The sequence below is a fragment of the Mus musculus genome, chromosome 19, assembly GCF_000001635.26.
Source record: "Mus musculus strain C57BL/6J chromosome 19, GRCm38.p6 C57BL/6J".
Lineage (NCBI taxonomy): Eukaryota > Metazoa > Chordata > Mammalia > Rodentia > Muridae > Mus > Mus musculus.
In genome coordinates, this window is record NC_000085.6 from 40,583,234 (window position 1) to 40,595,684 (window position 12,451).

General features: G+C 45.0%; 1 protein-coding gene and 1 long non-coding RNA gene across 3 annotated transcripts in view; one reads left to right on the forward strand and one right to left on the reverse strand.

Annotated features, from left to right (window-relative positions):
• Positions 1–5,230, reverse strand: part of Aldh18a1 (aldehyde dehydrogenase 18 family, member A1) — a 38,207-nt gene extending 32,977 nt beyond the window's left edge. For both annotated transcript variants that reach the window (NM_153554.2, NM_019698.2), the window contains exons 1-3: positions 5,077–5,230; positions 2,894–2,959; positions 2,257–2,372 (exon numbers count right to left, since the gene is read on the reverse strand). In NM_153554.2, the coding sequence (NP_705782.2) occupies positions 2,257–2,344 (88 nt within the window). In that variant the 5' untranslated portion in view covers positions 2,345–2,372; positions 2,894–2,959; positions 5,077–5,230. The remainder of the gene's footprint in view (positions 1–2,256; positions 2,373–2,893; positions 2,960–5,076) is intronic.
• A 68-nt stretch (positions 5,231–5,298) lies between these two features.
• Positions 5,299–11,632, forward strand: Gm27042. The gene is made up of 4 exons (XR_386705.4): positions 5,299–5,386; positions 6,622–6,674; positions 7,606–7,724; positions 10,695–11,632. It is a non-coding gene; the product is annotated as a predicted gene, 27042 (long non-coding RNA).
• Positions 11,633–12,451: the final 819 nt, after the last annotated feature.

The following is a 12,451-nucleotide window of genomic DNA, read 5'->3' on the forward strand; positions in this document are numbered from 1 at the left end:
CACCCCAGCAGGAAGCCCTGACCACAGCAATCTGAGTCAGCATCCATGACAACAGACACATAACCCTGGCCCCAACGCCAACCAAGGATCAGCACCCCTAATGGACAGTTGTTTTTAGTCACTAAATTAGGTCATTTGTGAGCAGCAGATGTAGTTTTCAAATTCACAGAGCTGGCTCTGGACCTCAAGTTTCCCATATGTATACCCTTTTGTATATGAAGGGGAACAGAGACTTCCTGACAATGATAAGAAGATGATAAGATTTAGATTTGGTATAAATCGAGGAGATGGCCAGCTCAAGATTCCAGTCTTTCAGGAAAATGGTGCCAAAACATTTAGTATCACTGGATAATGGTGGCTCAGGCCTTTAATCCCAGCACTGAGAAGGCAGAGGCAGGTGGATCTCTAGGTTGAGGCCAGCCTGGTTTACAGAGTGAGCTCCAGGACAGCCAGGGCTACTCAGAGAAACCCTGTCTTGAAAACAACAACAACAAAAAAAGGACAGAGCAATAAAAAGAGAGGAAGGTTGGCAAACCATCTGCTCACCAAGGATGAGCACCAAGAAGACACAAAGAATCCTCCAAGCTCGACAGGAGAAGATAAAGTGCTCCAATTAAAAATGAGAGGCTAGGAAGATGGCTTAGTAAGTAAGAGCAATCACTTGTACTGAAATCCTGAGGATCTGAGTTCAAATCTCCAGCTCCCATGCAAAAATCTGGACAAGGCTGTGTGCGAATGCTTATAATCTCAGCACTGCACACTTCCAAGACTTTGCTTGCTAGCTAGCCTGTCCTATAGGGTTAGCTTCTGGTTCAGTGAGAAACCCTGTCTCAAGGCAGTAAGGCAGAAAGTAAAAGAAGAGGACATTTGGTGTACCCCCAACCCCCATCCTCTGCATTTGCGTGCATGCACACATGCAGCACACACACACACACACTCAGGATCCAAACAAACATTTCACTAAAGAGGGTATTCAGCTGGCAAAGAAGCACACAAAAAGCTGTTCAACATCCTTAGTCGTTGGTGATGAGCAAGTTAAAGCTACCATGCGATATCAGTACATCATACCATGTATTGAAATGGTTAAAATAAAAGAGTCATAGTATATGGTGGTAAAAATGCAGAGAAGTGGATGAGCTGTGCACTACAGGTGTGAGGGTAAAATACTTTAATTACACTACAAAAACAACTGGGCAAGTCCTACTAAATATACATGTACAACTGCAGAGATGGCTGAATGGTTAAGAGCACTTACGGCCCTTTCCGTGAACCCAGGTTCAATGTCCATATCAACATCTGTATCAGTCAGCTCACAAACAGCCTATACCTCCAGTTTCTTCATGCACATAGCTCACAACTCATGCAGGCACACAGGATAAGTAAAAGTTAAGAAAATATTTACTAAAAAACAAAAAAAACAAAAAAAAAAAACAAAAAAAAACTAAACATGGTTCTGGTAAAACTATCATGTGGTCCAACAACTGAAAATCTGGCACTCTTGGACATTTATCTCAGAAAAATGAAAACTAAGTTCATATAAAACTCCTGTGTATGAATGTTCAAAGTGGCTTCACTCATATCCTCTACGCATGCTCGAGAGGCTAAAGCCCAGATGTCCTTATTGAGACTGGTTACTCTGGCTTTGGCACATCGGTACCACTTTACAAGGCTTCACTCTCCGCATTAACTACTACTCAGATTGGGGGCTGGGGAATTAATGGAAAGAGACAGACAGACAGACAGACAGACAGACAGAAGGAAGGAAAGACAGACAGACAGACAGACACACCAGATGAGTCTATTTTCATAGCATTCTTCAAATGGAAAAAGCAATTAAACATAGAGGAGATTAGAGGTGGCCAAGGGTTAGGGATAAGGGGGAGGAGACAGTGATAACAAAGAAAGGAGCACAAAGGTCCTGTGGTGTCTTCTCTGTATTAATGCGAAAGCCCTGCTAGAAACATTGTTTGAAATCGGAGTAAAGGATATATGGGATCTCTCAGTATTAAAAGTGTAGTGACTCAAAATTAAATACTTAATCGCAGCCAAAAAAAGAAAGAAAGGAAAAAGGGTCAAACTAACTTGTACATATTTTGGGAGGAATGATTATAAAGAAACCCATATTGCCAAAAGAAATATTTGCCCACCCGCAGGCAGCTTCCTATATACTTCTACCACACTACATCTTTTTCCAAAACCTGACCGGTGGCACGCTTTGACCACCACACTTCCTACATACGTATCTGCGGTACATACTTGATCTGGGCACAGCTATGGACTGGACCCATGGTAGAAGACGTTGCCTGAAGGGCTGGACCCCAGAGCGGTGCATGTGTCTCAGCATGTTGAGATGTTGTCACAAATCCAAACACCTGTGAGAAGAATCTTATTAGTGGGGGTGGGGAGGTGGGAGTGGAGGGGGTGGGGTGGGGAACGGGGAGGGGGGAAATGACACATGAAAAAAAACGGTAGTTAACTTACTATACTCCCTCCACTGCTCTTAGAGCAAAACCATGACACTCTTGGTTTAAATTTTGCTAAGTTAGAAACTACTTCCTCAGTGTCACAGGAATAGAAAAGAACTGCTCTTTACTTTTTACACCAAACAGTAATTAGATACAATGAATACTTTGAATGATAAAATATTTTTAAGATACAATGTTTATGGGCTGGAGAGGTGGGTCAGAGGTTAAGAACACTGCCTGAACTTCCAGAGGTCCTGAGTTCAATTCCCAGCAACCACATAGTGGCTCACAACCATCTTTAATGACATCCAATGTCGTCTTCTGGCCTGCAGGTATACATGCAGGCAGAAAACTGTATACATAGTAAATACATCTAAAAACAAAATCAATAGTGTTTATGTATTGGTATTAAATCTTTGTTATATTACCTGTTCTGCTAAGACTGGTGGCTATTGTCCAAATCCTTGTGTGTATGTGTTAGTGCTCAGGAGTACCTGCAAATGTGGAGGTCAGAGGTCAGAGGTCAGTTCAAGTGTCTTGCTCTATCTCCGTCCACTGTATTGTGGGGGATCAAGTGTCTCACTGAAGCTGCAGCTTGCAGTTTCTGTTGGACAGGTTGGCCAGTGAGCTTGTACCTGCTGGTTCCCTTCCTCCAACCCTGAGGTTACAGAGGCAAACTCCCAAACCAGATTTGACACGGGTGCTAGAGATCTGAACTCAGGTCTCCATGCTTTCCCAGCAAGTACCTTACTGGGAACTGGTCCCCAAGTTGCTTTTTCAGTGGGCCTCAAAAACACATTAGCATTTAGCTCTATAGCAAAGAAAGAGCAAGGAACGGACTATACCATTCTGCAATTATTCTGCACAAAATCACAGACATGGAGAGAGGAGAAATGGGCAGGATGCTCTGTAACAGAACATACGGCAACAGGCGGATAACCGAACCTGGTGAGTGACCGACCGCTTTGCTGGCTTCCGTTTCTGCATAACACTGAAGTATTTTGTGGGCCCATGTCTTATGTTCAACACTTACATAAATCCCTTCAAAAATGGCTGCAAAACTATTACTTACACACATTCTGCAAAATACCTATAAAAAGTCAGTAGTGACATAATTCCAGTTGTGCCCGCTTTGTACCACCTCCCCAGACACTCTCATCTTCACATTGGACATAATCCTCCAGGTAGCTGGCTCATGTGTTACTGTTGCTCTCCCCAGACGGGCTCTAAGCTCCCCTTTGGGGTATGCTACACAGGGTGGGAATCCACACAACTTTAGATTGGATAGATCTAAGTGTTGGCTGTCCTTGCCATGGAGATTGCCAACTCAATCTCCTCATCTGTAAATGAGGGATAATAACGGTTTATATGGCCTGAGATCACCGTGGGAGTGACACAAGGCAAGGCTGGAAAGCGCCTGGGTGCACAGATAAGGCTATTGTCCACCCCCCTCTTCTGTCTTTTATAAGGCACTGACATTTCTTAACCTTTCCACTTACTTCCTTCACTGACACCAAAAGGTCAAAAGAGCCACTGATGGACAGCCGTGCTTAGTGGCAAACGCCTGTAATCCCAGCATTCGGGGGAAGTAGAGGCAAAAAGGATCAGAAGCCCGAGGTCGTTCTCAGCACACAGCCAGTTCTAGGCCAGCCTGGGCTACATAAGACCCTGTCTCAGAAAAGATTCTGATCGGGTCACATGCATAGTTCTAGACTGTTTACCCCTCTCTTGTCTAAGCACAGAAAGCTCTGAACGTCTGAGATCCTTGGAGGTATGAGGTCTACCATTTGTCTCTGGCCCAGGGAGGCAAGATCTTATATTGCAAACGACTGTTCAACCAGTCAGTTTGTTGTGACAGCAAAAACCAGACAGGTGATGCAAAAGCCCAAAGGGTATATACGTGGAGACTCTGTGATCGAGAGAGAAGTTCTTATATTTTAACTCAGAACAGCTTTCAAGTGACTAGACACAAACACACGGAGAGCTCTTATCTCACTTAGAGAAGTGAACTTCAGTCTCAACAAACTACCCAGAAAAACACATGCTGAGTTCATGGTTCACTACTTAATAGAAAGACAGAAACTCAAAGATAAATGTTGTTGCTTCGGAGGGTGGGGGAATAAGGCTGGGGTATGGCGTGCGGGGTGAAGAATCTGAGCGCACCCTTTCTGTGCCAGGAGATAATTATCACACACGGGGTCTCCGGGAATAACCCTGGCTGCAGGGAGAATCTCCTATGTACAGGTTCCATATGTCAGGTCGCGAGCCACAGAGAATTGCAGACTCAGGCCCTGGGAGTGCGTCCGTGGATGGTTTCACACCAGGTGTATGACTACTCGCAGCACAGGAGCCCTGGAAGCCGGTTGTGGACTTGGTAGGAAGAGGCTGCAGGGTCCTCCAGCCTCCGCTGGTAGCATACCCAAAAGATGGCCAGAGATCCCTGGGCCTCCTAAACCCTGCACCGGGAGCTGTGCATGAGCATCTCAGAGCACCTGGCTGCCCCGCGCCGCCGCCGGCTCCCGTGTCCACGCCCCTCCGGACCCGCGGCTGCACCCCGCATCTCCCCCTTTCAGTGAGTGTACCCCTTGCCCGGTGCTGCCCAGCCACCTACCTGCTGGCCGCCGACCCCAGCCCTGGACCACTCTTCGCGGCGACCGCCCTCTCCTCCGCCTTTTCTTCCGTCTACGTCCAGCTCTCCGGAGTTGCGTCAGCCGCGTTAGACTGAAGCCCCGTAGCGCCGCTGACGTTGGGAGACGGGTCTGACCCACGCTACGCCACGGCAACGGCGCAGGCGCTTCTGAGAATCGCGCCCACGCTCCACGTGGCGGCCCCCTCCCATCCCCAGGCTCCGCGCCCGCAGAGTATAGGGGCGGGGCTTCGAGCACCCAGAAAGGAACCTCCCCAGACAGCTTCCCAGAAAGGTAAGGAAGACTGGCTTCTAGTTGCTGATGGATTTCATAAAGCGTGTTTGACAGTTGATCGTCTATATGTCAGACTCACATTAGAAATAGATTGAATCAACAAAGACCGTCTCCCTCAAAACAAAAACAAAAACAAAGACTGGCTATTGAAAAAAATTGGCACCATGGTAAAACAAGTTGGCACCTAGTTACCCGAAAATAACAGCCCAAGTGTTTTCAGCAAAGGTGGTGGTAAGAATACTGCATTTTAAGACGGTGTGTTTAATCTCTGATTATTAATAACCACTGATTATCCCAAAGTTGAATGCATAACGGACACAGATCATCTCCTTCCGGGCTGGCAACGTTCTCGTCCCATAGCACCGTTCGTTGCAGGGAGGCCATTGTCTAGAGAAGGTCAACTGTGGCTGAAAATTGGTTCTTTATGCTTTTGTAGTCCTGACAATGCTACTGAGCCTATTCATTCATTTTCTAATTCACTAAAGGGAACTTACCACTACTTCTCAGTCCATGATGCAGGAGTATGGGGGGAAGGGCAGGGGGCGGGGAGCGGGGGGGAGTGGGGGGAAGGGCTAAAAGGAGGTTTCAGCTTAGGAGAGATCCACGCTCATGGATGATAGGTTTGCAGAAGAGAACATCTGGCTGGGAGCTCACCATACAAAGATTTTGAATCTTATGGGTCACCAAGTCAGTGAATCCAAACTTCTAAAGCCCTGGAATGATATGATCAGGTTTTTGTGTCGGAAATCAGCACAGAGGTGTAGAAACTGGGAAGTGGGTTAGCCTATTGCAAAGCGCCCTGTAAGAAATAAAGCAGACGAAAGGCGCCGACAGGGGGCGTGGGAGCAAAAAGGAAGGCGCGCTCACAGCACTTTTTGCTAAGGGTTGAGTACCAGGAAGAGGAGTTCTTTGAAATGAAATGTGCGTCGGCATATGAGATCTAGGAAGAAGCTGAGAAAATCTGTGCTTTGGGAAGGGTGTTGGCGCCAGGACGCGTTAAATTTTGAGCACGTTGAGGGTGGGGAGGTGGGGCATTAAAGAGAAACAAAACAGCAGGCGCTGATTAGATCTGGTACCCGGGCTTCTAAAAAAAGTGGGGGGGGGGGGGTGCGTGTGGGTGTGTGTCAGGGGTGTAACTAGACTAAGGGACTGGAGCTAAGTTAGAAGGCGATTCTGATTCTTCAGTTCACCCACAGATCACCTTATTGTAATTGCTTGTCTGTCTTCCCTCCTAGGGAGCAAACCTCTGGACAGCAAGAAAGCATATTCCTAGAATATGAGATACTTTGTAAGTATTTGAGGAGTGAATAATTATTATGTCTTTAGTTAAAAAAAACCAGATTTCTCAAAAAGTGAATTGGAATTGATCATCGGTGCTGAAAAAATAAATAAATAAAAGAAAATGAGTTGTTAACATTCGTGTTAAACTGGTGTTCCTTGAAGGTCATTCCTTCAACTCCAGCATTTCATAGGCAGAGGTCAGGGGATTAGACCCTAGCCAGCCTGGGCTTCATACATAGTGAGTTCCAGGTCAGCCTGGGCTCTGCAACGACACACTATCTAACAGTGTCTCAAAGAATCGAGCACGAAACTCCTTAACTTTCTACTGTTTTTTTATTCTTTCAGTGATAGTTTACTTATTTGCTCTGCCACTAATATTCTACTTTGCCAGTGGAGAGAAAGGAGTGCGTTAGATGAGTGAGGAGAAGGGAAAATCTGATTCTAGGCACATAACCTGCTTGTCTTTCTATGAAAAGCAAGAATTTAGCTAGAGTGTCTTTCTCACATACTCAACAAATGTTCTTTTTGTTGACTGGGGGTGGGGGGTGGATTTTAACTTCTTCTAGAAAATGGGAATAAGGTTCAACACCACCAGGAAGTCATGCAGGAAGTAGGACATTTAGAATATGGTCTTTCACTCTGTAGCCCTAGCTTCCTTGGAACCTGCTGTTCTTGACTGATTGGCTGAGTGACTGGGGAGGAGTGGGGCGTGCCATAGCACTCGTGTAAGCCCGAATTTATGAAAGCTGATTCTTTGCCTGTACCATGTGGATTCTTGGAATTGAACTAGGGTCATCAGACTTGGCTGGCCCTGGAACTTGTGTGCAGACCAAGTTGACGATGCTTCCAAAATGCTTCGATTCAGATATATGCTGCCGCCACTGCCACACAGAAATGTATCTTCAGGTGCCAGGCTTAATGTCTTTCTTTTCTTTCAGGAGGTGAGAGGTGAGAAAAGGTCTGATTGATTCTGAAGCTCATGCTGGTCTTGAACTCAGGCTGGGATTAGGAGCATCGGCCACCACACCGACTTTAAAATAGCTTCAAGTTGTAAAATGTAAAGAGCAGATATGCAACCCAACAAAGCGATTTACTGGGGTGGGGTGGGGCTGGCATGTGTGTGTGTGGTGTGGTGTGTGTGTATGGTGTGTGTGTGTGATTGAGTCTTCAAGGGCAATAGGGAAATTCGGTTCTCCCAAGAGACAAGAACAAGAACCTGGAACATTAGGAACCAATGCCATCCTCTTCTCCTGAGTCTCTTCGTTACACATCTCCCATTCTGCCCCCTCCCACTTTTCTGGAAATAGTCTTCCCATAGTGCTGAGTGTTGTGAAGATTTTTGGCAATCATAAATAGTGGAAGGTTTCTTAACACAACAAACGATCACACATTATTTTGAAATTGAACAACTGAGTTGCTTCTGGCAGTGCTCGCTGCATGTCGAACATCATGAGACTTCAGCTACTTTAGTTCCGACACATATGTATGCTGAATACTGTAAATGGCATCATGTCACACGGCACCATGAGTGATGGCCCAACTCAGATTCCAGGCCATTGCATGTTATACACTGCAGTATTTTCACTGTATAAAGTTTTCTGCTCTTATAGAAGGGTAGTGGTTTAGTTGTGCAACCTTAATTTTTCTTCCGCCATTCTCAGATGTAAGTATTGGATTAACAAATCTTTCAACTGTATGACATTAGAAGTTTTGGACTTAAAGACATGATGGAAAATGGTCTTCCCAGCTCTACAGTAGTCTCATCGTTAGTGTCACTCCTGATGGACAGGCTTGGTCTCACTTCCAAACTCCTGGGAAAGAAGAGTTTCCAGGACTCCTGTGTGATTCTAGGACTCCATGCTTGAACCAGTCAGCTGAGGTAGGGGCAGAAGGCCTATGTGATATGTGAACAGAGGCTCTGCCCAGGCCTTAGCACAGTGAGTAATGGGTAGGCTCAGAGAAGGGGTAAGCATAGTGAGGAGTCAGCAGTGAGCAGTGAACACTACAGCCACACTGTGTACTTTATAGTTTCATAAGCCAAGGAGCATACTAGAGCCACCAGGAAATGTAGACATAAGTAATGACGATGATAAATAGGAGATCCTCTTGCCTCTCTGCTTCTTGGATTATAGGCACATATGACCATACCCATTTAAAACACGGGTTTTCTTTTTCTAATTGCTTATTTATTATGAGTCTTAAAGTCCCTGCTTCTCAGTTCCACCTCCCCCAACCCCACAAAATGATAGGCATGATTTTAGGCAGGTCTGGGATGTTGAACAAACAAACAAACAAACAAACCCATCAATAGAAAAGGGAGGTTAGTAAGCCGGGCGTGGTGGCGCACGCCTTTAATCCCAGCACCTGGGAGGCAGAGGCAGGCGGATTTCTGAGTTCGAGGCCAGCCTGGTCTACAAAGTGAGTGCCAGGACAGCCAGGGCTACACAGAGAAACCCTGTCTCGAAAAAACAAAAAACAAAAAACAAAACAAAACAAAAAAACAAAAAAGAAAAGGGAGGTTACTCATGGAACACAATATTCCTGTGCAGAATAAACTGAGGTTGTTTTTAGGGAATATCAAGTTTCTTCAAAATATGGTATTCTCTGATTACAAAACCAGATATTACTTTTAAAAAACCCTACATTTTGACATGTAGTCTTTTAATTTTTGTTTTCCATTCATACATATATGAACATTTTTATTTTATAAAAGTAGGAGCATAGAATCTCTGTGATCATTTTGTAGTTTGTTTTTCTCACTTAAAAACAGGTCATGAGGGGGCTGGAGAGATGGCTCAGTGCATGAGAGCACTTGCTGCTTTACAAGAGGACCCACATCCAGTTCCCAGAACCTGTGTTATATGCTCACAACCACCCAGCTCTTGGGGATCAAACACCCTCTTCTAATCTCTGCTGGTACCTGCATTCATGTGTGCATACATGCATTGACACACACACACACACACACACACACACACACACACACACACACACACACAACTTTAAATAGGACATAAATTCTATTGCAACAAAGGCAAGTGTACATAATATTTAATGGTTGTACAAGTTTTCAAACTATACATGTACCATAATTTAACTGGTTCAATGCTGTTGAACATAATTTTGCCTGATAACTTGAATTATTGGGTTAGAGTTTAGAGGCAGGGTCTTTTACTCTTTCCTTTTCTCTCTCTCTCTCTCTCTTTTAAGGGGGAGAACAAGATCTCACCTAGCACCAGGCTTACTTTGCACTCATGACTCTCCTGCCTCCCCATCCTGAATTCTGGGATCATAGGCATGTACCACCATAACCAGCTTAAATGGATTCTGTCTCTGTTGCTGAGAATAGCTGTGAAATTACTGTGCAGCCCAGTTGCCAGTCTCCTGCTTCAACTTCCTGAGTGCTGGGATTAAAGACACAAAACACATCTATCTTCCAAACATTTAAGGCCTGTGAGACACATGAGCCAATAGCTACCATACCGTATTGATGCTTCTATCCATTTACACACCCACTAGATGCATTCGAGAGCTTTGTACACATTTCTCCGACCTGCAGCAGGCTGGCAGTGACTCCAGTTTCACTTTATCCAAACTGCACATAGCTCTTTGTACAGCTTGTTCCTTTTTTTTAAAAATTTTTTATTAGATATTTTCATTTACATTTCAAATGCTAAAAGTCCCAAAAGTCCCCTATACCCTCCCTCTGCCCTGCTCCCCTACCCACCCACTCCCACTTCTTGGCCCTGGCGTTCCCCTGTACTGGGGCACCTAGCACCAGGCTTACTTTGATCTAAGTTTGCAAGACCAAGTGTCCTCTCTTCCCTGTGATGGCCAACTAGGCCATCTTCTGATACATATGCAGCTTGAGTCAAGAGCTCCGGGGTACTGGTTGGTTCATATTGTTGTTCCACCTATACGGTTGCAGACCCCTTTAGCTCCTTGGGTACTTTCTCTAGCTCCTCCATTGGGGGCCCTGTGATCCATCCAATAGCTGACTGTGAGCATCCATTTCTGTTTTTGCTAGGCGCCTGCATAGCCTCGCAAGAGACGTACAGCTTGTTCCTTAAACTGAATGTCTGTAAAACGTCTTCCCCATGTAACAGTCATACTAAGGGCTGCATTGGTTTGCGTACAGAGAAGATTCAGGATGGAGCCTAATGTGTCCTGAGCTTTCCAGTAAGCAGGAGATCACTATGACGTTCTGTCTCAAGGAGGAAAGAGTCAATGGAAGGTCCGTGTGTTAAACAGAATCACCATGTGACCTGGCAACTTCACTCAATGTATGTACCTAAGAAAAATGAAAAATCAATGTCCACACTGCAGTTGAGAGTAACCTAAATGTCATCGTCTAACAAATGGACCAGACGTGGTAGATCCTTGAACGGACTGTTTAGCCATAAAGGAGCAACGTGTTGATACAGATTACAAATCAGACGAACTCCGAAAACACACAAAGTGAAAAGATGCCAGACACAAAAGGTAACACAATGAACATCCAGAATAGGCCATCTACAGAGGAACAAAAAGAGATTGGTGATTACCAAGGACAACCAGGAGGAGAGGGAAGAGGCTGCTCACAGGTAGCTCTTCTCTGGAGTCGGTGGTAATTGCTGCTACTACACTGATTTGTGCATTATCCATTTTTGGTTTATGTATTCAGTGTATGTGTATGTAGAGGGCACATGTGTGTATATGCCTGAGGCTAACCCTATGTCTCCTCAACCACTCACCTCATTCACTGAGCCAGAGTCTCTCAATGGAGTCTGGAGCTCTGTTTTGACTAGTAGGGCTAGCCTGATTATTCCAGGGAATCCTTGTCTCTGCCTCTCACAGGAATTTTAGGCAAGCTGCCATGTACATCAGGAGATGTATATAAATTTTTTTTGAATCCTAGGACTCTAGATACCTGTCCCTGTACTTGCATGGCAAACACTTTACCAATAAAACCATTTCCCCAGTGCTGAACTGTGTGCACTTTAAAAGATTGTCTAATTGTAGGTGCAGTTAAAAGTACTTCTTCATATAGAGGGCCCAGGTTCAATTCCCAGCTCCCAATAGTGGTTCACAACCATCACACTTAGGTATGCATATGGTACAGAGATGTACATGTAAGCAAAAACAAAACAAAACAAAACAACTCAAACATGCAAACTAAATACATCTGAAAGAAGATTTTAGAAGGCTGCATTTTAGACAGAAAATTTAAAGACAGAATAGTTTCCCAGCCTCAGTGGGAGTAAGCGACTGCACAAAGGAGGACAGAAGGAGAGGGACAGACTCTGGAAAGAACTTGTAGTTGACTCCAAGTGGGTTGGGTGTCAGCTAGCCTGCAACTTAGGATATATTGTCACATAGGGTTATTAACCACTAAGACCAAATTTGAAGGCCCTATGTCTCCTAATACTTAGTGGTCTGAGTGACTGGGCCTGGGAGCCAAGGCTGCTCAGCTAGATAACATCTGTGTAATAGACTCTGCTGAGAACTGTGCTGCCAACTTCCCACGCTCCTGACTGCCTTGTGCAGGAGCGCTTCTGGCTTGGTAGTAGCTGATGCAAGAACTTTGCCCTTTTCAGAGAAACTGGCTACTTGCTAGGGACTCTGGAATGGAACAAAATGATAAGCAGTTGAAGATGGAATATATCGTCAGCATTTCCTTCTGCTCCTGGGGCAGGACTGTGACTCTTTCATTAAAAGACAATTTGGGAGCTTAGTATGGCAGCACATGCTTTTAATCCCAGTACTCGGGAGGTAGAGGCAAGCAGATCTCCATGAGTTCAAGGT